At 43.5% G+C, this 27,404-nt stretch overlaps 2 protein-coding genes across 6 annotated transcripts in view; both read left to right on the top strand.

The window, feature by feature from the left end:
* The window catches only part of TRPM2 (transient receptor potential cation channel subfamily M member 2), a 55,160-nt gene extending 45,677 nt beyond the window's left edge, over window positions 1–9,483 (top strand). For 2 of the 3 annotated variants that reach the window (XM_061634418.1, XM_061634417.1), the window contains 7 exons: window positions 839–990; window positions 1,799–1,875; window positions 4,907–4,993; window positions 5,836–5,941; window positions 6,703–6,804; window positions 8,426–8,542; window positions 9,270–9,483. In XM_061634418.1, coding sequence (XP_061490402.1) covers window positions 839–990; window positions 1,799–1,875; window positions 4,907–4,993; window positions 5,836–5,941; window positions 6,703–6,804; window positions 8,426–8,542; window positions 9,270–9,395 — 767 coding nt within the window. In that variant the 3' untranslated portion in view covers window positions 9,396–9,483. Of the gene's footprint in view, window positions 1–838; window positions 991–1,798; window positions 1,876–3,350; window positions 3,453–4,906; window positions 4,994–5,835; window positions 5,942–6,702; window positions 6,805–8,425; window positions 8,543–9,269 lie in introns of all 3 variants that reach the window. The other variant, XM_061634416.1, reaches the window with a different exon arrangement.
* A 5,289-nt stretch (window positions 9,484–14,772) lies between these two features.
* Window positions 14,773–27,404, top strand: part of LRRC3 (leucine rich repeat containing 3) — a 62,187-nt gene continuing 49,555 nt past the window's right edge. For 2 of the 3 annotated variants that reach the window (XR_009764049.1, XR_009764050.1), the window contains exons 1-2: window positions 14,773–15,238; window positions 19,072–21,446. Coding sequence is in view for 1 of the 3 variants with exons in the window: in XM_061636558.1 (XP_061492542.1) it covers window positions 19,256–20,041 (786 nt within the window). In the remaining 2 variants the exon portion in view is untranslated. Of the gene's footprint in view, window positions 15,239–19,071; window positions 22,578–27,404 lie in introns of those variants that run through there. The other variant, XM_061636558.1, reaches the window with a different exon arrangement.

Raw genomic sequence — 27,404 nt, 5'->3', positions numbered from 1 at the left:
GAACATTGTAGAAGTAGCCTTCTCAAAATGGAATCAAATTCAATTTACAAAAAAACTTTTGGTTTAATATGCATTAAGGCTAGGCATGGGGAACCTCTGGCCCACAGGCCAAATTAGGGCCTGCGAGGCCATTTTCCTTAGGCCACATCACCTGCCCCAAAACTGTCATCACATATGACATCAGGTGTAAGTTAGGTAAAGACACCGCTGCAAAGGGACAATCGGGAGCCTTAAAGGACACTCCCAATTGTTCCTTGGCAAGCAGGGATTTAAATTTGGCACTGAACGCAAACTGGTTGGGATTGCTTTCACTCGAGCACTCACCTTTTGGAGGAAAGACTGCACAGACTGACAGAGGTGTAGAACATGAGAGTACTAGGATCTGTCTCAGTCCTCTGTATGGACAGTTCCTTCCATCATTGAACAAGTTGTGTTCTAAGTGTGATTGAGAAGGAAGCCACCTACTTATTCCAAAGGGCTTTAGTGTTTTGTGAGGAAACATTCTGATCACTAGAAGTGATTATGCTGCATTTCTTAGCCCCAAGAGCTCACAACACTGGGGGCTCTTCTGTTTTTTTGTGGGATTCTACTTGCTTATGTATTTGCAATGGTTACTTAAGTAGAGCTACCCTCATGCAATTTAACAGTTTATTCTCCCTGATATATCTGCTAGTTAGTTCAAGCAATAGTTTATCTAGCTCAGAATATTGTTGGCCAGCAGTGGCCAATTAGGTAGAAATAAAATTAATTCCTGAAAAACAGAGAAACAAAAGCATAGCATGATGAGATCCATGGTTTGAATATGTGCAGTGTGAAGAATACATTTTGTTTGTCCTAGTTCCCAGCAGAGCCCCTGAGATGAAAGATTGCCATGCAGAGGAGATCTCAGAATCTGTTCACACCATCTATCATGTGAGCGCCAGAAACCTCTTGTATCCCAGCTCTACTGCTGTCTGCTTTCCTGTGCCAGATGAGAAGGTGCCTTGGAAGGTAGGACTTAGGGAGTAATATCTGGTTTCATGTGGAAAGGAAAGGAAATAATACCAAGAGTCAAGACCTGTGACTACAGTTTTGCATGGTTTAGGGCACAGCTATGTTACAGTCTTAAGGTAGCTTAATACTCATTATCTCTCCCCAGTGATCCTTGAGAACTGTAATTCTGTGAGGGCAGGGGCATTAGAAATTTCAAGCAAGAATTCTCCATATCCTCACTTTCTACAATTCTGAGAAACCATGTCAGTTGAAATGCTAAAAAAAAAGTAAGAGAGAGGTGATACAGATATTTATAATGTAGATGTGCCCTTAAACTCCAATTAGAATGCATAAATATAGGCTCTGGGCTCAACCTTGACCTCACTGGAAGGTGATGGTGACATTCTTGTCAGCTTTCATTGGCACAATAAGAGGGATCTGAGGAGTCACTTCAGGGGCTTTGGCCTTGCAGTTTTTGCTGTGAGTGCATTGTTTGTTTGTTTGAGAAGATTTTATATGCTGCCCTCTGGGTGGCTCACAAGATTATGAAAAGATAGAAATATGAATAACCATCATATAAAATATAAAATAACACAGCTGGATGGGAAAATACCAGTAAAAACATGTGGCACATTAGCTCTGGGAGCTGTATCAGAGCTGCCAAAGAAAAATGCACTCTAAAATTTAGATCCAAGGAAGTCATAGATCAGGCAGAACTCGTGAGTCCCCATTCTTGGGTTCTCAAGAACATATCATGCTTGAAATGTGAATGTGTGCTGCTTCAGGGATTCTGAGATATGTCTAAAACATCATTTTCCCTTGACAGGTAGAGTTTGAGATCTACAATCCACCTTTCTACAGTGCAGAAAGGCAAGACAATGCTTCACTTGACTTCCTAAGAGAGTAAGTATACCCTCAGACAGAGAGAAGGAGAGAGAGAAACCCACACTCACATACATACACTGTACCTGGCATTGTTTTTCTTGCTCTGTTATGTCACTCATTTTCTAGTGATTGCCTTTCATTCCACTGGTAGCCTCCTGACTTTCATTGACTCAACATGCTGTGGAGATGAAAGTATTAACACATGTACTCGCAATCCCCTGCGTGTCCACCTCCCATGTGTTCCCTAAACATGCTTTCAAAAGGGCAGGACCTTTTACTGGTGTCAAACCAAGTACTACCCTGAGTGTGTGCAATTAAACCCTCTTATGATAAGAAAACATGTACCCACACCAAAACTATTGAAGAAAAAGAGATGTTAGAAAGAATAAAAGGTGTTTTCAACAGTACACCAATGAGAACTTGCCAGCATGTACATGTGCAGTCATGGGCATGCATAAAACAATATTCTATTACAACCACACTTCTGACTTTAAGAAATAAAGAGTTCCTACACTAAAAGGAGGAAATAGCAATGGAATATAGAGATAATTGCAAAGTTACTTCTCGTACTGCTGACTTAAAGTGTTCCTGAAGGTGTGTGGGTGGCAGGGGTGAAGGACTGGGAACCCAGGTGAGCTCTGGAGTTCTATGCCTGAAGTGATCCCAGACTTTATTAGGAGAGCAGGATCAAGGCATAGACCATTCACCAAGCCTTGGGTTGGAGTCCAGTAGTGCACCAAGGTTGCCCCTTGAGATTGATATAAGATGAAGTCATTCCAACAAAGAGACAGAGCAGAACAGCAAGGCAGCAATCAATCTAGTCACAGACCTAGGGTTCAGACTGGGATCTAGGGATGTGTGTATGAAGGAGGGGTTAGGTGATGTCAGAGGGAAGACCCCATGATATAAGAGGAAAGACTAAGGGGTGGGAATCCTGGTGATGTCATGAGGAGGGGTTTTGGTGAAGTCAGGGGTGGGATGGGAACATGCACAGAGGGCAGATGTTTGTTTACCTACAAAATGGGGTGCCATCAAGAAAGCCTGTCTCTTAGTTGGCTCTCCTGAATGGATTACCTGTTAAAGACAATTCCTGTGCCATGTGCCTTGCTGACTTGTCAGCATACCTGTATTGGGACACTATTATTCTCTCTGGCCTGCGTTTGCATTTCTATAAGATTTCTAGTTGGTGGAAGAAGCCTGTCTCTGGCATGTGATGCAGGGGTTTTTAGGTTCCAAAACCTGTATTTGGTGATCTTTTGTTTGCCAGTTATTTGCCTCGTTATCGTTACTGCAACCTGGTGGTCCTGGTGATTTAATCAATGGATTTTCAGTCACCCTGTGAGGCCAGGAAAATAAGACAGAAAATGCGGGGGAGGCAGAGAGCTTTACCCAGGAACTTTCGCTAGTTAGGCCAACTTTTGGTTCACTTCTGAACACAAAATGGAGGCTAACATCAAAAGCCTCGTAACAAAAGCTTTGCTCCCATCTTTCAGCTCTCTAGAGAATCTTTCAAGGATAAACTTTAACAGTATGGATGGAGATATCAACAGACAGAGCTTCCATGGCACCTATCGGATCGAGGATGGCCTGCCGCTGTGAGTGTGTCTGATAGCAGGGGTGGGAACCTTTATTACAGTGTCCACTATTGTTGTGCAACACAGGGTATCACAATGGATCATCAGCCAAATATGGCCAACTCTTAGACTTTACAAAACAGTTCTGTTGGCTGAAAGGCTGTATATATTTTAAACACATACACACTTCCCTTATTCACTTATATTTACAAAGCAGGGCACAGACTATATTACAGTGGACAACAGGTTAGTCAGTCTGATGGATATCGCTTGCTTAGCCAGCGCTCTCTTTAATCTATGGAGGAAGATTGCTGAGACTGAGGCAAGCATCGGGTATTATGTCAAGGCCTCAGTTTAAGCAATCTTCCTTCATAGATTAAAGAAAGGGTTGGCTAAGCTAGTGCATTTGATGTTCCATACCTAGTTGTCATTCTGCTGAACACTGTGGAGAGTTAGCACATCTTATTATGTGTCATATTTGCATCCTGCCCTCCCTTCCAAGAAGCTCAAGGCAGTCTCTATAGGGTTTGGTTTACTATCACCATGACCCACTGTGATTTGCAAGGCTGACCAAAGATTATCCTGTGGGCTTCATGCCTGGGCAGTTGCTTCACTAGCCAACGCTTGTAAAACAATATATGTTGGCATGGTGGTACATTTAGTCTCTGGTGTTTCCATTTAAAAGATCTCATGTAGCGAGTCTGGGAAAGACCTCTGTCTGAGACCTTGGAGCTCGACTGCTAGTTAGAGTGCATAGGACTGAGCTGGATCAACCAATGGCTTGTTTAATGGGCAGATCCTTCTCATTCAGTGGAGAAGGTGATCCTGAGATGGGTTACTCCGCCCACTCGCTCCACAACAGGGACATTTCAGTAAAAGCCTACTGTTAAGCTTCTGTTAGAGGAGAATGTAAGAGTGCTGTCTCTTCCATAGAAGCAGGACATTTCTTCAAGTCCTGATGGATTTGGGTTCAAATTAAGACCCTAATTAACCATGCTTAACATCCTCTGAAATTTCCTTCTTATCATTTCTTTAAATGTATTCATTTTATTCCTTTTTAATGGGCTGTATTCAAGGTACCGCAAAGCATATCATTCTGTATAGTGCAAGGATTACTCCTTGCACAATGGAACAATCATCCCTTCTCCTCCCCCTGTGTGCCCCCAAATCTTCTGGAGGCTCCCCCAACCTTCCAGAGCAGATCTGAGGATGATGCACAGGGGAGAGGAGAGGGTGGGGAAATCCCACTGCATTAGTACTACCCCTTGCACTAATGCAACTTTTCGGTTGAATACTGCCCAATATTTTTGCCTTTCTGTAAGCTACCAAGGTGGTGTACAACAGAAAAGCATCATTGTAAAAATCAAGACTAACGCATCATTAAAAATGAGAGATGTGCCTGGAACTAAAATGTAGCTATTGTCCCAGCTGACACCATCATCAACATAGTTCTTTAAAAAAAATTTTTTTTACAGGAATCCCATGGGAAGGACAGGATTGAGGGGCCAAGGGATCCTTCGGTTCTTTGGACCAAATCATGCTCTTCACCCTGTTGTGACACGGTAAGTAGAGCCAGCAGGACACACTTCCTCACCCCATAAGGGAAGTCTTCTAGTCTAAGCTGGCAGGTCTGTGCTGAGGATAGTGCTAGAAATCATGAAAGAAGCTGTAAATGAAATGTTAGCATGATTTCTATTTTGATTTGCAATAAAGGGCAGCAGCCTCTTCTTACTCCTTTGTGGTGCTATTAGAGAGCAATTTCACTTGGTTCATTTTGGGAGACGTGAGATGCATTTTTCTCTCATTTCAGGTTTATAGTCATCCATAATCAGCCTGTTTTCATAGGTTAATATTGTAAAATGCCCTGCCTATTTTCCCAGCACTTTGAGCCTTAGCTGATGGATACAGCACCCTTGCAAGAGTAAGTGCTGTATCCATGACAACAGCAGAACAGGAAAAGGAACATGGATCTCCCTGCCCTGAAAACTGACTGATGTAGGTCATGTGGGCTGCACACTGCTTCAGAAGACTTTTTTCTTGCTTCCAGAAAGCAGCATTTTTGTCCTTAAATCTGGAATCTGGTAACTGATATGCATTAAATAAGGGTGTTTGAAACTGAGAGTGCTTCACAAGGACCAGAGAAATCCACCACAGTGGTCCAAACCTACTGTGCAGAGGCCTCTTGTTATCATTTTTTAAGTTGCATACATATATTTAATGACATCTATATCCTGCCTTTCTCCCATCACACAACTCAAGGCAGCATACATAGAGTTCCCATACAGTCTTGCATACAGTCACTGACCAGACCCAGACCTGCTTAGCTTCCTCAGAGTCATGACACCAAGTGCCTTCAGGCCATGGGACAATAATCTGTAACATCTTTTTCTCTTGTTGTTTGCAGCTGGAGGAGGAACGTAGATGGATCTATTTATAGAAAAAGCTTAAAGAAAATGGTGGAAGTCTTAGTAGTCAAATTTCCCTTTTCAGATCACTGGGCTTTGCCTGGGGTAAGCAGTTATAAGGAAATCCATTTAGCCTAGATTTGAAGATGCAAAGAGGTGTGCGCCAAGAGTTTAATGAAGTCAGAGTGGTAAATGACATGTACTCTTAAAATAACCATAGTTGCATTCCAGGGGATCTGCCATAAGAAACACACAACTCAGTGGCCTACAAAAGCCTTTCATAATGCAATGGGACATTAATCCTAACATCAAGCAGACCTTCTTCCTCAGTCTTGTGCCAGTGAGATCCCGCTGATTGTTGTGTTAGGTGTATCCGGTGGGTTTTTGATAAACAATGAGGTGCCAGTACTCATACTGTGATAAAAGTGCTATGGGCGCCAGCACCCAATGGTTGCCATGGGCAGCCAAAAAGGAGGTGCCAGTACTCCATGCCATTGAGTACCATCATAAAAACACACAAACACCCCAAGTGTATCTTTCATTCACTTGTCCCAGGTGTTGGTTCTCTGCCCCAATCTGAGCTGCATTCCTAGAATGTAGCTTCTCCCCACAAGCCTCATTGGTGCTTAATAGATCAAGCTAGAGCTTCCAGCTTTCTTGTTTGAGGTTCCAAAATTGGACTGTAGAACTCATTAAGGTGGTAGCCATGACACCAAGGCATACTTCCCTGCACCTCATAGAAAAGTTTGCTGACTGGAAACCAGATATAAGCTCCTGCTTCCTTAGCCTAGTATCTTGGTCATAGTATGCGTAAAGCTTTAAGCTGCTTCTTACATCAAGTAATATTTTTATTTTTTTCCCCCTAGGGATCTTTACAGCCAGGGGAAGCTTTGCCACAAAAGATGAAGCGGGTCCTGAGACGGGAATTCTGGCCACAGTTTCAGAAATTGTTGAATCAGGGTACAGAGGTACTTTGGGCATCTACTGGGGCTTGACAAAAACAATCGCAAGGCTACTTTCAGTGAACGCTGACCCCTTCCCACCCGCCGAAAATGTATAGCAGATGGTAGAGAACTGCATTCAGTAAGGCTTTAGTGCATGATGCATTGAATGGGCACATGATTTAGCCTTAAATCAATAAGGTTTATAAAACGGTTAGGTTGGGGGCATCAGAAAAGTCATCGTTACTTTGTAATTTCCTGTGGACAGCCCTCTGGCCACATACTCCCACCTGCTGTCTTCCTTAGGCCATTTTTGTGGGAAGGGGCACTGAATTAAGCTCTGAACAAGACAGCACAGTGATCCACAGTTCTTTGCAGAGTAGACTCTGTCATGCTTTTCCATGAGACCTGATTCATCCTTGCAAAGGTCAGTATGGAAAGATAACACAGAGACACCATGTGAAAAGAGAGAAATGGAGGAAACAAGTGGGGAGGCTTGAATTAGTGGTTGTGGGTCTAGGAATTTGATGTACTCTCATTGATGCCTGGTGTTAACCAAAACAGGTTGGCTGAAGCATTTTAGTCACTTCTTCCTTCCTTCCCACAGCCTGGACTCGCCATGCTGTGTACTGCTATCACACAGCAGTGTGTTTTCAATCAGCAATTCATGGTGTCTAGCTATTCAGAGACATATCATATATAGTAGGGGCCTGCTTTTCGGCATTCCGCTAATACGGCGGCTTTCAATTAGAGTAAGGCCTCACTCATACAGCACTTGTTCCTCTTTTACAGTGTTTTTCGGGCATCGGGCACCATTTTATTTTATTTTATTTTATTGACGGAGTTCTGCTTTTTGGCGGGTTTCACTTTTAGGCAGGGGTCTGGAACATAACCTGCCTTATGAGTGCGGCCCTACTGTATGCATTCTGAGGCAGACACATATGAATATGACTTATACTGGGCCAGACCATTGCTCCATGTATACTCTTTCCCAGCCCTATGATCTGTGATCCTTTTAACTGGAGATGTCAAGGATTGAACCTGGGAGTATCTGTGTGCTTGTAACTTTGCCACTGAACTACTACCTCTCTCTAAGTTTCTGCCTTGTTACTAAACTATAGACAGTGATGTCTCTAGCTGCTTCGATGTTTTCTGTGGAATAGCCATGCTTTGTTCACTCACTTTTTATTAGGGCATCTGCATGATGCAAGGACCAAAACATCCTTCCTTCCCCAGGTGTGATGACCTCTCACGCAAATGTGATAAGCTTTGGGGCCCACTATGTATAGATTGCTCTACTCATCAATGCACTCACATGAACCCTTCCCTTTTCAAATAGCATTGCCTTTACATCTGTTACATTCCTTCCCCTCTAAAATGCAGCAGGGAAGGAAGAATAATCAGGAATGCAGCAAAGGGACAGGGTATATTTAACCCTTTCCCTCCACACTATGGTCCAAATAAAAATTGTTGTCCCATCCCCAACATTTGGTGCTGGAGTAAGGGGGGCGGCTGCCCCCATGGCTACAGCATACTTTATAGGAATTCCAGAACCTGATATTTAGAACATTATGCTCACTAACCTCTGGAAGAGGCCATCTTTTACATCTTCTCTCTTTCCATGTCCCCTTATCCCCTCTTCTTCTAGATATACAAAGGGTACATAGATGACCCCAGGAACACAGACAATGCCTGGATAGAAACTGTGGCCATCAATGTGCACTTTGAAGATCAGAATGATGTGGAGATGAAGCGTATGAATTCGGTACATGCCATAATCGCCCTTCTTACCCTTATGCCACAAGGTTCTCCTCTAGATGAATATTTATTTATTTATTTGATTTATACCTTGCCCTTCCTCCCAGTAGGAGCCCAGGGCAACAATTTTCCAATGTTGTGTGGTGAAAGCCCCAGGTTTTGCAGATACCGTGGTGTGAAATCTTGCTGTGTAAGAGAGAGAAACAGCAACTCCTTGAGTCTCAGGCATGAGTGTGCATGGTGCCAAGTCAAAATAAGTGGGAAACTTAGGAAAGAGCACCTTGATTACCCAGAAAAAGAAATCACTGGAAGAAAGGAACGGACAGCTTAGAGAAGAGTTGAGGGGAGGTGGTTTTGTGTGTGTGCATTCATGTGTCTGAGAATGTGTGTGAGAGAATTACCAAATATTAGTAATTAAAATGTTAGATCACAGTTCCTGAGAGTGCTGTAATCTGAGGAACATTCAGCACACCTAGGTGTAATCAGATGCAGAGCACTGTGCTATATATAGAGAGAGAAATGGGGCAGGTCCCAGGAGTGTGTGTTTTGGCTATTCTTTGCAGGTCCTTTTACATACCCAGTAGGCCCTTCCTAGTAGATGTATTAAAGGTTCTGAAAGAAAGAATCTTCCCATATTACTTGAACTGTGACTGCTTCTGCATGGCTCGTGACATGCTATGGGAAAGCCAACAGTAACCAATATTCCTTTCACTCTCTGGGGTTTCTTCCTCTAGTTTCTCCAGGGCAGTGATTGTGAGGTGACCGTCCAGTGGCAAGTTGTTGACAAGAGAATCCTGCTTTATGCGAACCACAAAGAACTCCTGCAGAAAGCATCAGTCCTCCTGGGAGCATTCTACTGACAACATAGGACCATCGCCCATAGTCCTCCTCCCATTTGTCCCTCAGCTCTTTCTAAATGCAGCAAACCTGACTGGAATCTTTCCCGCTGGTGATTTTCTTGGTGTGTGTGTTTTTCCTGTACAGAATAATACTTCAGCTGACCCTCACACTGTACTGTTGAGTCACAAATGAGACCTTAGAGAGCACAGTAATCTTGTCCCTGGCATAACAATTATTTGCCCATAGAAAGGGAAGGGGCAGAGCATTCCTTCATTGTTCTACCTGGAGCAAGGCTGCTGGGGCACTGGATTCCCTTTTTTGTGACCCACATAGATGCAACAGCTCCCCTAGGGCTCTGGATGGCATTCTAAATCTGCAAAATGTCCAGTGCACTGAGGCCTGATTCGGATTAGCAATCAGAACAGTGACTAGAGAGCCTAATAGAAAGAGGTTAACTACACTGCTTTCAAGGTGCATGCCCTCTTATCAATGCTTCCTTTGGAAAATCAGTCCTGTGCCCAGCATATAAGCCATTTCCCAAAGACTCTGGGACCAGGCCTTCATTGCAAGCAGAAGCTTTCAGTAGATCCATTCACAAGCTTGATGTTACTGTATGGCAAGCCACTGACAAGCTGAAGAAGCATCTCTAAACCTGGGATTAGTGACTGCCGGGTTGAATGAATGAGGCTCTTCTGCTACCACTTATTGCTTTGTTCTCATTAAGAGGACTCACCAATACAGTTCTGACCACAATGAGGCTGGAAATTCTTCATGATACCTGGCTTTTTAAAGGTGAAACCAAATCCTCTCTCAGTTCTCTGAAGATAGGTCCAAAGAGAAGGAACCTCTGCACAATGCCTCTTACTGTTGAGGTAAACCCTGCAGGGTAATGATTCACAACATCTTCAGATTCTTTTCAACTGAATCTATATGAGCTTCCACTCTAGCAGTGGGAAGCCTTCAGGCCATGGGTCTATTATGGCCCACCGACTCCTTCAATATGGCCCATCAGGCATGTCCCAGCAAGCCCTGCCCACCTACCCATTTTTCCATGTCATTTTATGGAGACTGAAGAAAAGCCCTTAAAGAGCAGGCAGCGGGATCTCTTAGTTATTTCTGATCTTGGTGCTAAGCACCACAGTGCTAAGATCAGAGATATGTTGTCTGTGTACTCTTTAAGAGTAAAAAGCAGCATTTCCACCCATTCCAACACTGGAGTGCAGGTGGGTGGTGTTGCTTTTTACTCTTATCTCCAATCTTAGCACTGCAGTATTTAGCAGAAATAGTCCCTCTGCCTGATCTGTAGAGATCCTCTCTAAAGAGCAAGCAGAAAGACCTTTCCAGCTACTACCACACTAGAGTACAGAGGACTCCAAATGCTGACTGAGTCCATTCATGCCTGAGTCTGAGCATGTTGTGTGTGACTGAGAGAGCTCTGCATGCCTTCATGCCTGGTGCACGTGTGTTTGTAATAATGGTGGGGGACACAGGTATGCACATTTTTCCTTTTTGTAGTTTGTTTTCATTTTGCCCTCCCCACTTCAGCCCCGCTTACCACTAGAATATGTCCCCTGGAAGGCTGGCCAAGTTCTGGCCCTTGGGCTCTTTCTCACTTTTGTTTTACTTCAATGTCTTCTGGAGCTATACCAGGTGGATAGCTAAATTGCAGCAGGTATTAAAATAATTAAAGCCACTTTGTTAATGCAAGGCACACACGGCAGCATTTGACTTTTTGAAAATCATTTTGCCCCTTTGTGATTTAGTGTTCACCACTTTGCTATTTAGCTAACAGTATTTTGAGTTGGTGCTAAATCTGAATGCAGTCTTTGAATCAATCAAATTACTTTTTCCATGCTCTCTTGCCTCAAGTCACAAACATCGAGTATAAAATGCCCTTCCTGCATCAGACCAGGATCCAAATAATCCAACATCTGATTTGCAACAAAAAAGGGCCTGGTGGAGATAGCTTCCCAATTGTTTGGCTCCAGCATCTGGCAATCAAATGTATTATCTCTCAAGATCTGTTTCTGTTTTTAGTTAATAGCTACTACAATAGGTCTTTTGCCAGAGTGTTTAAAAAGGCACGAAGCTGTTTACTTAAGATTTGATTTGCATTGCTTACAGGGCTCCTCTATTAGGTTGACTCCTTTTTTTAGTGCCCTTTTTCAGAATATCCTATATCTTATTCTGGGACAAACTGGCTGTCCTTGGAAAGGCCTTTGTTGTTATATGCCTTCAAATCAATTATGACTCATGGTGACCCTATGAATCAGCAACCTCCAATAGCATCTGTTATAAACCACCTTGTTCAGATCTTGTAAGGCCTGTGGCTTCCTTTATGGAATCAATCCATCTCTTGTTTGGTCTTTCTCTTTTTCTACTCCTTTGTTTTTCCCAGCATTATTGTCTTTTCTAGTGAATCATGCCTTCTCATGATGTGTCCAAAGTATGATAACCTCAGTTTCATCATTTTAGCTTTTAATTATAGTTCTAGTTTAATTTGTTCTAACACCCAATTATTTGTCTTTTTTGCAGTCCATAGTATGTGCAAAGCTCTCCTCCAGCACATTTCAAATGAGTTGATTTTTCTCATCCACTTTTTTCACTGTCCAACTTTCACATCCATACATAGAGATCGGAAATACCATGGTCTGGAGAGGCGTAGGCTCTCCCTTTTCTTTATTAAATTTATATCCCATCCTTCCTCCCCTGTATTATTTTAAAAATATTGTACAAGAGTGGTGCAGCATTTTACAATTTCTGTGTTACTTTTCATGCTAGAAGCTGTTGGGGCTTATTTAGTAGAGGGATAGCCAATGTGGTACCCTCTAGAAGTTGTAGAGGGCACCTTGATTGCTACCCTGGTAGCAACATTGGTGCAATTATTCAAAGTACAGTCAATTCATTTGAGCTCAAAAGACTAAATTCAACAGTTTACTTGAAGATTTACAGAAAGAATTTGACCATAGTCTATGCTGCAACATGATAGATTTAATATTAGGAATAATTTCTTACTATGTTACAGATTTAACCTCAGATAAAATAAGAAATGTTCTCTAAATATCATATGCTTAGCTTATGCTAAGCAAATGGAAATGTGTTGAATGCATAACTTGTAAAAAAATCAAAGTCATTTAAAGTTATTTGGAACATTTTTACAGAGAAATCTATACTGACAGGTGTCCAGGGACCCTAATTCCCAGTAATCTGTTCTATGAGAGTTCCGATATGCTCTCAAAGCCAACCAGTCAATATCTCATTTGTTTCAATGGAGGGAATCAATTGGCACAGACATTCCATTTTGTTTGAGTCCTCTTTTGCCCTCTTTTTTTGGAAATGCTTAAATGGCTTTTCCTATAAAGGTTTTCTAGAAAGCTACCGTTTACTAGACTCTGGATTATCCCCATTAACAAGTATCCATTACACAGAAAGAACACTTTACAAAGAAAAATATTCCCATGAGCATTTTCAAAATTCTAAACGACGGTGTAATCCTTCTATTTAAGATGCCACTAATCCAATAACTAAAATAAACTGCTTCAAATGCAATCACTGAAATGCATTTTCTCTGGACAGCAGTACTATCCTACTTCTTGTTCTTCCTGATACTCACCTTAATTCTTGGGACTTCCTGATATCTCATGTTAGTCCAATGGGGCCTTATGTTAATAGATTATGCACTTGTCCCTCACAGTGCTTTACTGCTTTTTAATAGAAAGCTGTGCTTTCACCAAGTGTTTATATATCCATGCCAGAAATCCCTTTAATGTTGCTGCTGCTATTTATAGACAGAAAGATCGTATAATAAGCTGTGCATTACTAGCAGGACCACAGCTAGCTTTTCCTCAGTAGTTTAATTATGTCTGCTACTCAGTAGCAAAGCAGTTTGATCACCAGTTCATTTGTTTGTTCCTTGTTTTATGCAGAAACATTCTAGAAGCCTGAGACAAACCTGGGAAGATTCATAAAGGGTACAGACCTTGCAGACATGTTTTTAATAGAATCTTGTCGTGGGGCACAATGCCTTGTTAGGGTTTCTTGCTGTTTGGGACACAACCAGCTGCACTTCAGCATAACTGTGTACACATCAAGCCGGAGTGGGGCAGGCAAGGTCTCCGTCCTCTATACCCAGGATCCTTTGTCTGCATTGCCATTAGCCCTTCGAGCCATGAGGCTGTTGTGGGAATATCACAGATGGAGATTCACTTGTATTAATGTAAGTGTGCAGCACCTGTGGTCCTTCAGATGTTGTTGGACTTCAATTCCCATCATGTTTGGGAGCTTCCTAGGGCTGATGGGAGCTGGGGAGTCCAACACCAGAAGGCCACAGGTTCTCCACCCGAATCGAAAGTTGTACCCTACACTCACACAAAGGACAGAATAATTCAGTTATGGACTAGGGGAGACTAACTGACAGCTTATTTTATGCACAAACAATTCCTTTATGGTCATCTGAGCATGAGAAGAGCCTTCAGGATCAGGCCAAAGGTCCAACTAATCCAGCATGTTGGTCTCAGGATGGCCAGCCCGCTGTCTACAAGAAGCTTGTAAGCAGAACCTGAGTGCAGCAGCTGCCAAAGTTTTGATTTTAAGGTAACAAATGTTTAACATCCTCTAAACAGGGCAACCTGTGACCAATGAATAGTATGGTGGTGCAGCAACCATGCTGAAGCTAGGTAAATGTCAATCTGATCAACCCTTTGGTGGAAGACTCCTGGGAATCTCATGCAAGTGGCTTTCAAATATGACAGTTTGAAAGTTTTGAAAATGACAGTTGTGCTACGATAATGTATACTTCATATTAACTTGTTTTAGGTGAAATCCAGAAATTTCCTTGCATAATGTGGCAGCTGTGAAGCAAAGGGATTCAGAATAAGGAATTTATTTGTGTCTCTCAGCCCATCTGAAGGCTTAATATGAGCAGATGGGATTGGAACTCCTTCCAGGCCCCAGCCAGTTTTCACAAAGGATTTCCCTCTTTTTAAAATTCCTCTCATACACACATACGTAGCTGGAGCCCTTTCCGCTACAGACTTTGCAACCCAAATTATACTGGTGTGCGCGCGCGCGCCTATAAATTTATCTACCTGCCTCTAAATCTTTGAGCCAGACGGCTCGCACCCCACAAGCGTGATGCAAGCTGTGGCAGTGCACCTCCTCTTTAATGTCGAAAAACGTGCCTGCAAACGTATGCCGGGGTATGTACGTGCCACGTGCGTGCGGAAAGCGAGTTTCCCATTCAGTAGTAGGGTTTTTCAACGCCAAGATGTACCGCAAACGAGGTTTGGGTGCAGTTGGCCTACGGTGCCGCCCATCAAATTCAAAGCAAAGCATACAAGCCGAGGTCATGGCTCCAGATTTAACGCCAGGCAAATGCTAGTCACTCTTGAACGCGGCTTCTGTTGCAAGAGTCAACCCACGCGTGCAAACCTGGCTCAGCAGCTCAGCGAAACCGGAAGCGACAACGGGCGGCTGCTCTTCCTCTACGGTTCCCGGTTATTACCTTCAAGAGACATGAAAATGCACAAGTCCCCAACGTGTAATATAACTGAGATCCACTCGCTCTATGCGAGCTAAGCAGAGCATCGCAGCCCTTCCTACTGAGCTGGCCCTTTAAAATTCCAAGTATGCTCAGCCGGGATGGCCGTGACAAGCGGGTGCTATCCAATTACAGCCAACAGTCGCCATGAACGGATTTGTGCGCGACTTATAGGAAGAAAAGCGGACGGCAGCAACAAGTCCTGCGCGCAGGCGGGCTGCAAATAAATCCTCGCTGTGCCGGAAAGTCAGGGTGTGGCAAGGAGAGTGTCTCGGTGTTTCTGGCGCTGAAGAAACTTGAGAGAGTCGAGGCAGTCGGGCTCAGGTAACGTGCCTTCATCGCCAGATTTGGTAAAAAAAGGGAAGGGAAGGGAAGGAAGGGAAGGGGGGGGGAAAGCCAGCAGGTCTGCTTAACTGGTGACAGATCGGCAGGATGGGATGGCTAAAAGGATTTATATCGATCCCTTTCCACAAGTACCCCCCAAAGATAAGCCAGTTTAAAAGGCTGTCCGAGTCCGGCAAACGGGTGGGTGGGGTTCGGGGATCTGTGCTGCTTTTGCATTGCAGGCAGGCATCGTGCTCAGAAGTCCGATAAGCAAATGTAGGCGGACGCTGCAGCGAGATTTTACTGTCTTATTTACATCCCGTGGCGGAAAAAAAAAGATTAGCCGCCTTCCTGCTGGGTTAGAGTAGGGATGGCCAGCCTTTCATCTTTATGACTCATGTACCGTTAATACGTGTGGGGAAAGCGGCAGATGCCGCTTGTCATGTCCTCCCGGCGCGGTCGGGGTTGGAAAAGCTGAGCCTGCCAGAATTCCCTCGACGACGCATCGAAAGGGAAAGAAGCGCCACCGTGGAAAGGTTCCTCCTAGCAGGGGTGGGAAGGAGCAGGAAGGATTCTGTCAGAGAAAAAGAGACCTTAGAGAGGGAGGGGTGCTCTCCGTCGTCATCATCGAAGGCTGAGATCCGTAACAGGTTACATTTGGGCAACAGCACCCAAGGACCCACTGTTCAAATGCAAAATTGATGTCTTCAGCTGGCCACTAACAGGGCGTATTTACACCACAAGCTTAAGCTTGTTTCCTGGTCATTCCCTTTTTTCAGGAACTCTGGGAATTGTATTAATATGGGTGGGGGGTTAGGGATCTCCTGGAATTCTCAGTACCCTCCCCAGACTACAGTTCCTAACCATGATAGGTGAACTGGTAAAAAACAGATACAGATTTGTGCTGTGGAATGTGCTATGAATAGTATAGGGTATAGAATCTGGGCTAACTGATAACAATATCAGTAACAATACCAGCAATCATGTATACAACATTCGCTGTCTTTACTTTTTTATTGGGACCGTTTTCTCAGCCACCATATGAAATTGGTAATGTGTTCTGAAAGTGATTCAAATACATAGTGCAGGAAGTGGTTCCCCTGTGAAATACTTGAGCATTACACACAAATGCATGTAGCAAACTCCCAGTGGACTTCGTTGTGTTGAGAAAAAAATGCTTCTGAAGGGTATGATTTTAAAGCAGAGGTGTGGTGTGGGTGGGGTGCTTAACCCCTTTCAAACCCATCATTTCTCTACTACAAATTGCCCTCCCCAGGAGCTTTTCCCTCTGCAGGAAATACACATTTTATTTATATATCTATAATATCGCTTACTAATAAAAAAAAGTCTAACAGCAGTTCACAACATAAAAACATACATTCAGGAGCATTGGAGTGGGACAACACCCTAGAGTCGCCTTCCCAACAGTGGCATTGCTGCCGCTTACAGGGACAGGGCAGGGTAGTGGCAAGGTTGGGGCACCAGCAGGAATGGCTCTGCTGGTGCACCCATGCAGCCCTGATCTCACCCCCACTCTACCTCCACACTGTCAAGTAAGTGGCCAGTGTTGCTGCTCTCACGAGGGCAGCTGTGCAGCAGCACCACATGAGCTCCTCCTGAATGCATTAAAACATTTTTTTAAAAAAATCAGCAAAATGCAGGACTGTAGAATCCATCATTAATCATTGAGAAACTCCCAGTCAAAGAGGTGTGATGGAATATACAGCTGTGGACGCCTCCCAGATAATAGGGGAGAGCATTCCAGGCGGTAGAGAAGGCCCGTTTTGATACTGCTGCTTGTGGAGGGAAGGGAAGATATTGATTGATTGATTGCATTTGTATACCGCCCCATAGCCGAAGCTGTCTGGGCGGTTTACAATTCAAAACATTAAAAATATACAAATTTAAAAGCACATTTTTAAAATGCAATTTAAAAACACATGCTAAAATGCCTGGGAGAAGAGGAAAGTCTTGACCTGGCACCAAAAAGATAACAGTGTTGGGGCCAGGTGCACCTCATCAAAGAGTCTTTACTTAGTCTATAATAATAAAATTCAGCTTCCATTCCAATGGTTCTCCTAAACTTATGCCACTGCCACCATTCAGTCTCACTTTTTCCTTCTGAACTGAATTCCTTAACATTCCAATAGCCCAATAACCATGGGGTACAGGCATGGTACAAAGACAGTCAGATAGAGATATTATATTTAACAAAGGTATTTATGTTTAGTAATTACAAGATTATTAACGCACAAACTTATCTGGTTACTTTAAACTAGTGCTGTATCTTTAAATGAGTATACACTTTATCTTGTTAGTGCCACTTTAAATAGCAACAGCTTATATTCAACTTGCTGCCCTGGGCTCATGCTGGGAGGAAGGGCGGGATATAAATCAAATCAAATCAATCAATCAATAAAATATTAAAGTTAAACTAAGGCAGCTTTAAGGAAGCAGTTGGTTACCCTTTTATAAACCCTTTAGTCAAGTTGCCCTTTTATTCTCTCTACCCCAGTTAGATCTTTAACTGAGCAGAGATGTAAAGGCCCAGGAAAAAACCAGACAAAAATGGGGGGAAACCCCTTTTAATTTTTTTCCAGAAAAAAGGGAAAAACATTTTTCCTAATTTTCTGGGCCTTCACCTCACTATAACTGAGGAGTCTGCTGGAAGCCTCTTTTTCCAACCTTTTACTGACCTTCTGAAGTGCAGGCTTGTCTTGCACTGCCCTGGCCATCTGGGCTCTGGTATCCTTACCCGTCACCAGAGACCAACTTTCCCAGCTGCTTCTCACTTCTCCCCTCAGCACTGCAGACTGGTTCCCCCCTTGTCTCTTCAGCTAAAGCCAAGGGATTCAGCTATCCCCAGCAAGCCTTTGGCCACCAGGCCACTCCACCTGCCTCTCAGGTCTTTCTTGGTCTTCCCTGATCCTTTTCCTCTGCTGTTGTCTTCTTCCAGTTGACTCCACAAACGGCATCAACTCCAACTAACTAACTGCTGACCAGTACCTGGCCATATATACACTTCTTCTGGTTTCTCTAGTCCAGCCCAGCCAGTCACATTGCTTAAGTGAAAATTCTAAACCTTCATCCACCAGTCAAAATATACCTTCTATTCTTTTGCATACTGAAAATTTACACAGGTGACAGTTAAGGCCCCAAGTGACAGTTAAACTAACTTTTACCAGACAGAAAACTTCCTACATCAAATACATTACAATGTATGTTACAATATACATGTCAGCACACATTACACATGCCCATTAAACTTAATTCAGATATACAGGATTTCTTCAGACACACCCCAACACCCCTTCTAAAAAGCAGAACCCTGTCATTCCACATGGAATACAGTGTGCTGCATAAACACCAACTTTGCAGGGTTTAACGAAGTGTCAGCAATCATATTCTGTGCACCAGGGTTCCCAATTCTTGTTTTTCCTCATGACATTAACCCTTCCCCACTCACTGATGCTCTTCTGCAAATCTCCCCTTCACATTATTTTTAAACTCCCACTTCCAGCTGTGATCCAAAGATGCTGGTTAAGCATCTCTGCCTCCTACATCCCTATAGGTGCCAGGCCTGTGTCTGTACTAATCGCAGCCAGTGTTTGGTTTGGGAACATGCATTTGCCAAGGCCACCTGTACTAACATCAGCTTCATTTGCTTGTTTCCCTATGTGGGGTACTAACAAAGGACGCAAGGCTGGCTGGCTGTCGGGGCTCCATTACATGCATTTGCACTATGTTCTCAGACTCTGTAGGATAGTAAATGCTTGGTCAGCTGCCATATGCTGAATTGGATAAAAACATATCCATCTTTTTTATTCCTACAGGGGTGGTTGCCCACCTTTCTATGTTCTGAAAGACGAGGGGAATGAGGAGTGGATGGCTAGTCTGAACATGAGTCTCTGCAGATAGCTGAGGGCTGGCCTGCAATAAAGCAATGTTCAGACAATTGTGAGAGACCCTTGCCTTCTTTGCCTTAGCAGCCATGCAGGACTGCCCGCTACTGATTGGATGACCAGCATGTTTCTGGCAGCTGAAGCATCTTGGCCTGTGCTGCTGTTCTGGTCTCAAGCTCTCTTCTGCCTCCTCTTCTGTGCCCCTTGTGCGTGTTGTACCTCCTGCCCAGACCAGTGTCAGTGCACCAACTACTCAGGAGCCACAGCTGTTCTGTGCAGCGCTAGCAACCTGGAAGAAATCCCAAAGGATATCCCCAAAGACACCATGTTTTTGAAACTGGATGCCAACAAGATCACCTCCGTCCCCAACAGCACATTCAGGCACCTTGCCCACTTACAAGAGATAGACCTCTCCAAAAATGCCATTGAGAAGATCGATTCTGCAGCATTCAAAGGAGTTGCTGATGGCCTGAGACTGCTTGATCTCTCTGGCAATCACATACAGAGAATCCCAAAGGAAGCCCTGGTCAACTTGAATGCCATGATTCGCCTGTCCAACAACCCTTGGCACTGTGAATGTACTCTGCAAGAAGTCTTGTGGGAAGTAAAGCTGGATCCTGAGTCAGTCAATGAGATCACCTGCCAGACATCAGTGCAGGAGGAATATGCTGGAAAACCTCTGCTCCATATCCTTGATTCAGGCATCAACTTTTGCAACATGCACCAGAAAACCACCGACGTTGCCATGTTTGTTACCATGTTCAGCTGGTTTACTTTAGTCATTAGTTATGTGGTGTACTATGTTCGGCACAACCAAGAGGACACAAAGAAGCACCTGGAGTACCTGAAATCACTGCCTAGCACAAGGGTTCCTAAAGAGACCATCAGCACTATCCTGTAGCCAGAAACGGCTGATCCTTGGGCTGGACATCCAGTTTTCTAAAGAAGAATGTTGGATGGACTCTGTACCTTTTATTTCCAAGTAGTCTTTCAACAAGTTTTTGAAAATAAACTGTTTAATAACAAAACTTTTTTGTTGCTATATAGGAAGAAAGTCCAAACCAAGGTTTCCCATCTTCAGTGCCACATTTCCAGCAAAGAGATTCCAGCAGAAACTAGAGAGAACTCTGTAAAGCGATCTGCTTTCCAGAAGAACATTTGGACCATGGACAGTTGATTGTGGACACTATTTGTTTACAATCAATACTTGATTTGGTGGGAAAGACCCCACAACCCCACAGTGTCTAGATTTTGGTGGCTCCAAAAATGCTGTTGATCTCAATGGCAAGTATGTACACAGTAGACTTTTGCTTGATTCTCTGAGGAGATTCTCTGAGGACTCTCTCAGTTTTCAGAACCACACAAAGTCCTCCCTCCCAAATCCATACATTTTACAAGCACACACACACACATTTATGTAATTGAGCAGGAATTATGTATGACGTGTGTGTGTTGCAAAGCCAAAGAGGGCATGTGTTTCCCTTGGGCTTACCCACTACATGGCAGTTGGAGTTTGCACCTCTTCACTCTCAGTTGGGTTACTAACCTATTTTCATTGTGACTACTCTTAAAGTGGGCATCGAAAAGATCCTGAGAGGACCATTTTTATCTTAAGCATATTTTATGTAATGAGCAAGCCTGAGCAGGTTTTTTTTCCTGGGAGAGGGGGAGGAAGCGTGGGACTGAAAAATACTTATTTTTGAATATGCCTATTTCTCATATTGTAAACCCAGCCCATTCCTCAAGATGAGCCCTATGATGTAGCTGATTCAGTAAGACTGAAAAGTTGGGTATGAACTCATGTTTTTAAAGGCCACATGGCAGTGAGAAGTCCCTATGCCTAATGCATCTTTCTAGCTGAAAAAAATTCCTAGGTGACTGCTCATTTGCTGAAAAGATAAAAAATGGAAAAGGACTACCTTCAAGTCAATCCCGACTTATGGCTACCCTGTGAATAGGGTTTTCATGGTAAGCGGTATTCAGAGGGGGCTTACCATTGCCTCCCTCTGAGGCTAGTCCTCCCCAGCTGGCCAGGGCCTGCTCAGCTTGCCACAGCTGCACAAGCCAGCCCCTTTCTTGTCTGCAACTGCCAGCTGGGGGGCAACTGGGCTCCTTGGGACTATGCAGCTTGCCCACGGCTGCACAGGTGGCAGGGCACGTAACCCCTGAGCCACTCACTGTGGGGGTGATCTTTAGCTGGCCTTTGATCCCCAGGAGACATAAGCGGGGATTTGAACGCATAGACTCTGGACTCCGAGCCAGGCTCTCCTCCCCACTGTGCTATACCAGCTGTTGAAAAAATAAAGGTAAGGAAATAAAATGCGAAGTGATTCCTAACACTGGAATTCCTAACACTCAGCTGCCACAGTTTTCCAATCTTCAGTGTCATTTTTTGAAAAATGGGTACAGCTGCATTTCCCCCCACCTCATTTGATGGCATTTGGATGAGACTCGTGTTTCTATAGTACACGTGATCCAATTTAATAGTGCTGACAATTAATAGCAAAAACAAACAATGCCAAATGAACAAGATCTCAGGGCCTTTTTCATCTGATCAGTTAATGCATATTTGCTCGTCATCTGCTGTGTGGGATGCACATGTGTTCCCCTGAAGTTGGCATATGGGTTGCTCAACCCAATAAACAAAACTGTTGTACTGTGTTACTGAGAAAACATGCGTCATCCCTCTATTCGCACACGTTGCTATTGTGAGGCCACTGTAGAATGTACTACAGACAGCTAGTGGCTATGACATAACTAGTGATGCATTTTACAAATGCCTGCAACATTTTGTGAACTTAAAATTTGATAGGTATGTACTCTATTGTATTGCCACAGTACTGGGGTGCGCATCCTGTGCTACTTTAAAAGGCAGGAATGCTATCCTTTTGCTCTTCTGTTTCAGGAACTGATGATAATGATTATGTCTATAAAGATTTTTGGGTGCTGTACAAAGATTAAAACACAGTGCAGTCCCTGTTTGCAGGCAGGCATGATATATAAAGGAAAAGAGATCAGCGAAGAACAAGAAAACAAGCAAATTTGTGCACTAATTCTTTCAGAAGCTTCATAAATGTTTAATGACCAAATGGAGAGGCCATTAAAAGAAATGGTTCCGTGAAAGGAGGAGCCAACTTGCAGTTGGTCTTAGCCAAGCTGATGAAGTGGGCATCTTTTACTGGATTTTATTTGTATGTTTAGTTTACTTGCTGGGTGTGACTTACCCCTTTGTGCAAATCTAGCACTCCCACAGTACATTTTTTTAAAAGTTGTGAACAAAAGCGATACCCTTTCATTGGTAAGATTACCTGCATCCATTAAGCATAAGGATGAAGTATTATGTTGTTGATGCTGGAGCAAAGGTAATGCAACCACTATGGATAAAATCTGGGGGGGTGTGTGGTTTTTATTGTAAAAGCCAGTCATAAACATGTTGAAGCTGAAACCAGGTGTTGTCTGCAATTAAGTATTTTTTCAGCAACAGTTCCGCTCCATAGGTTTAGGGAAGGGAGGCAGACCAGAAAAACCCTTTTTGTCTTATTCAAGCAGATACATGTGAGATTCATTAATCATGAATTATTAACAAGTTTTGCCGGGAGAATTTTTCTATGTATGTGTGTATTACCTTGGCAACAGCTACTTATAGCAATATTTAGCTAAAATGTTTGGGCTTCTTCACACATTTTTTAAAAAACGTTTACACCATACAAGATCAACCCTCCCCCAAAAGTAACTGTAAATATGTGAAAGTAACAAACAGGTGGGCATCATACATGTCAGAAAACCAGGCTTCCTGATTGACTTTAGAGGAGAACCCATAGCCCATCGATAAGAGCACCTGCTTTGAATGCTGAAGGTGTGAGATTAAATTCCTGACACCTGCCAGTTAGAAGATTGGTTCAGATCAGGGGTAGACAATGTTGGATTCCACCTCCCGTCATTCCCAACCATTGGCCATGATGGCTGAGGCTGATGGGAGCTAGAGCCCAACAACATCTTGTAGACTACCCCTCGTTTATAAAGACAAAATAGTTCTGTAGTGTTGTTGTTGAGTATATGCTTACCAGCAAAGCCAGGATTGTTGCTGCTGTTGTGTGTTGTATAGTAGGAAGTAGGGAGAGGGCAAATGTTTATAAGATACTTTCCTAGGGCTGCTTCACACAGCATATTTCTGGCATGAGGATTAATTTGCCCAGAAGACCTGCCTATGGGTTAGGAAATGCTCTTATTGCAGAAACGCTTGCAATTGCTCTTGGCTTATTCCCCTACCCACTTAACATCCTCCAATAGAACACAGTACTGCATTGCCCCCTGCTGGGCTTGATATGGAACACTTCGCCTGGGCGGTGCAATCTAAATAACTGAAACCCAGCCATAAACATCAATGATCTGCAGTATTTTTCTTATCTGGGATTAACAAGTGTATCAATTTCAAGAACAAATCAAAATAATATATAGGAGGAGGCAATGTACAGTATGTAGGGGAAGAGGACATTTGAACAGGAGCTTATAGTATATCAGAGTTATATAGGCAAAACCTTCACTAGGAGAAGGCCTAGGAGCTGTGAATATACAGGATGGTTTGGAATGGGCTTTTTTGCACTCATTCTCATGCCCTGTAGCCTGCATAGTAAACGCATTCCAAGCATTGTAAGATGTCCTTTTCATCTCCAGCATTACCCCACTAACATGGCACCCAAGAAAAATGGTGGAAGTGAGTACAGACGTAGTGTGATAAAGATGGGCCACAGCTGGGTGGGCTGGCGCATGCCAGCCCATTTCCTTCCCTGCTCCCATCTGGCTGTTCCACCTTGCTTGCCATTGCTTATTCCAGTCTTTAGTGGCTATGCTCCCTCCACTCCTATTTGGGCTGCTGTCTCAGCTGGCCCTTCACCGCAACCTCAATTGCCTCTACATCCTTTCTTTCTCCTTTACTTTTAGTTGATACACACCACTGGTCTTGTCTGTACTGACTGCCAATTTCTGGCAATTTATTTATTTATTAAATGTATATCCCGCCCTTCCTCCCAGAAGGAGCCCAGGGTGGCAAATAAAACACTAAAAGCACATTAAAACATCTTAAAAACAAATCACTTTAAAACATATTAAAATAAAACATCTTAAAAAATCTTTAAAAAACTTTACAAACATCTTAAAAAGCTATTCCAGCGCAGATGCAGACTCAGATAAGGTCTCTACTTAAAAGGCTTGTTGAAAAAGGAAGGTCTTCAATATATGCCAAAAAGATAACAGAGATGGTGCCTTCCTAATATTTAAGGGGAGGGAATTCCACAGGGTAGGTGCGACAGCACTAAAGTTCTGCTTCCTATGTTGTGCGGAACAGACCTTCTGATCAGATGGTATCTGCAGGAGGACCTCACCTTCAGAGCACAGTGATCGACTGGGTATATAAGGGGTACGACAATCTTTCAGGTATCCTGGTCCCAAGTTGTGTAGGGCTTTGTACACTAAAACTATACTTGGGCAGTCTTTGAATTCTTTCAGCTGCAGGGTAATGTTGTTGATACCCTGCCCCAGTGAGCAGTCATGCCGCCACATTTTGCAGCATCTGCAGCTTCCGTACCAACCTCAAGGGCAGCCCCACATAGAGCGCATTACAGTAATCCAGCCTGGAGGTTACCAGTGCATGGACAACAGTGGTCAGGCTGTCCCGGTCCAGAAACAGCCCAAACTGGTAAAAGGTATTCCTACCCACTGACAACATCTAGGCCTCTAGCGACAAAGATGGATCCAGGAGAACCCCAGACTACAAACCTGCTCTTTCAGAGGGGTTATGACCCCATCCAAAGCAGGCAATTGACCAATTATGCCAACTTGGGAACCACCAACCCACAGTGCCTCTGTCTTGCTAGAAGTCAGAATCAGTTTATTGGCCCGCATCCAGTCTAGGGCTTCCACAGCCTCTCCCAGTTCAGATGTTACAGAGAAATAGAGCTGGATATCATCAGTGTACTGCTGATACCTTGCCCCAAATTTCCTGATGACTGCTCCCAAGGGCTTCAAATAGATGTTAAACAGCATCGTAGACAAGATGGTACCCTGTGGCACCCACAGAACAACTGCCAGGGGGCTGAAAGACAATCACCCAATGCTGTTCTCTGAAATCAACCCTGGAGGTAGGATCAGAACCGCTCTAAAACAGTGCCTCTGATACCCATCTTACCAAGTTGGTTCAGAAGGATACCATAGTCAATAGTATCAAAAGCCGCCAAGCGATCAAGTAAGAATAACAGGGTCGCACTTCCCCTGTCCGTCTCCCAATAAAGGGGACCATCAGGGCGACCAAGGCCAATTCAGTCCCATAACTAGGCCTGAACCCAGGTTAGAATGGGTCAAGATAATTTGTTTCATCCAAGAGTACTTGGAATTGTTGCAACACAACCCACTCAATCACCTTCTTTAGAAAGAGAGTTTGCAACCAGGCGGTAGTTGTCGCAAACCGATGGATCCAAGGTGGGCTTTTTCAGGAGCGGCTGGATCACCACCTCTTTCAGGGAGGCTGAGATCACTCCCTCTTGCAAAGACACGTTGACCACACCACTTGGTGATACCTCCTCAAAAAGCTTTAGTCAGCCAAGAAGGCCAAGGATCAAGGGAACATGCTGCTGGCCACATCACTGCAACACCTTGTCTATGTCATCGGGTCACATCAACTGAGACTGATCCCAAGAAGTTGCAGCAGACATTAAACTGGACATCTCACTGAGGATTACAGAAGATGTAGATGGGGCATCAAGATTGCTATAGAGACAATCAACTTTAACCTCAAAGTGTCTTGCAAACAATTCACAGTGGCCTTCCGAAGGGTCTAAAACTCACATTTCCTGGAGATGATGTTAACAGACCCCTGACAATATGAAAAAGCTCCACTGGACGGCTACTTGAGGATTCTAAAGAAGCTGCAGTGAACCCATCATAATGAGCAGTTAGTGTATTATAACCGCTTTTTCTCACACACCTCAAAATAGGAAGATTCCTAACTATTTTTTCACTGGCAAATACAGCAGCATGCTCCCATTCCTCAGAAGTCACCTCTTCATTTGAGGGCCAAATGATATGGGGTGCGAGAGATCCAGGCTTGAATCTCCTAGTGCTTTGATTTCTGATTTTGACAAAGTTGTTGAGAACTCTGATGCTGCTCAAAACAGCAGCACTGGAGGGTTGGTTAACCCTTTTCCCTGTGCCATTTTTCTAATTTCAGATCACTTTCTCCTTGAGGCTGCTATTTGCTCTGCTGCAGGAAAAAAAAATACATGTACCTGCAAGAAAGTAACACATGGGAAAGGATTACTCCCACACACTCCAGTACCAGTACTCCAATAAAATTCAGAGCCCCCTGGGCCTTCTTTAAAGTACAAAAATTGAAATGGGAGGACTCAGGTCAGATTGTGCTCGTGGTTTTGCCCTGAGATATACTAAACTCGTGGGATTTGGTATCTCATTGTGTCTGGACTGCCAACAAGGCTGCTATGTAACCATCTCCATGGCAGCATTCTTTGTCACAGAAACAAGGCAATTAAAGAAGTAAAAGCTGGGGGCTGCGTTAAAGTTAATTTAGCATCTGCTGTAAATGCAGGGCAGCTGAAATGTTTCAGCTATATTTATTATTTTATTTATTAAATTTATATCCTGCCCTTCCAGTAAGAGCCCAGGGCAGCAAACAAAAACACTAAAAACACTATAAAACATAATAAAAACAGACATTAAAACATATTAAAATGTCTTAAAAAACATATTAAAACAAAACATTTAAAACATCTTTTTTTAAAAAAGCTTTGAAAACATATTAAAAAGCAATTCCAACACAGAAAGCGTCTGGGATAAGGTCTCTACTTAAAAGGCTTGTTGAAAGAGGAAGGTCTTTAGTAGGTGCCAAAAAGATAACAGACATGTCGCCTTTCTAATATTTAAGGGGAGGGAATTCAAAAGGGTAGGTGCCACTATACTAAAAGTCCGCTTCCTGTGTTGTGCAGAACGGACCTCCTGATAAGATGGTATCTGCAGCCTGCAGAGCATAGCGATCAACTGGGTATATAAGGGGGAAGATGATCTTTCAGGTACCCTGGTCCCAAGCTATATAGAGCTTTGTACACCAAAACCAGAACCTTCAACTTAGCCCAGTAGCTAAGGGGCAGCCAGTGCAATTCCTTCAGCAACAGGGTGACATGTTTGCAATCCCCTGCCCCAGAGAGCAGTTATGCCACCGCATATTGCACCAGCTGCAGGTTCTGGACCAACCTTAA

Source organism: Rhineura floridana, chromosome 7 (assembly GCF_030035675.1).
Source record: "Rhineura floridana isolate rRhiFlo1 chromosome 7, rRhiFlo1.hap2, whole genome shotgun sequence".
NCBI lineage: Eukaryota > Metazoa > Chordata > Lepidosauria > Squamata > Rhineuridae > Rhineura > Rhineura floridana.
This window is presented reverse-complemented; position numbering and strand designations above follow the sequence as displayed.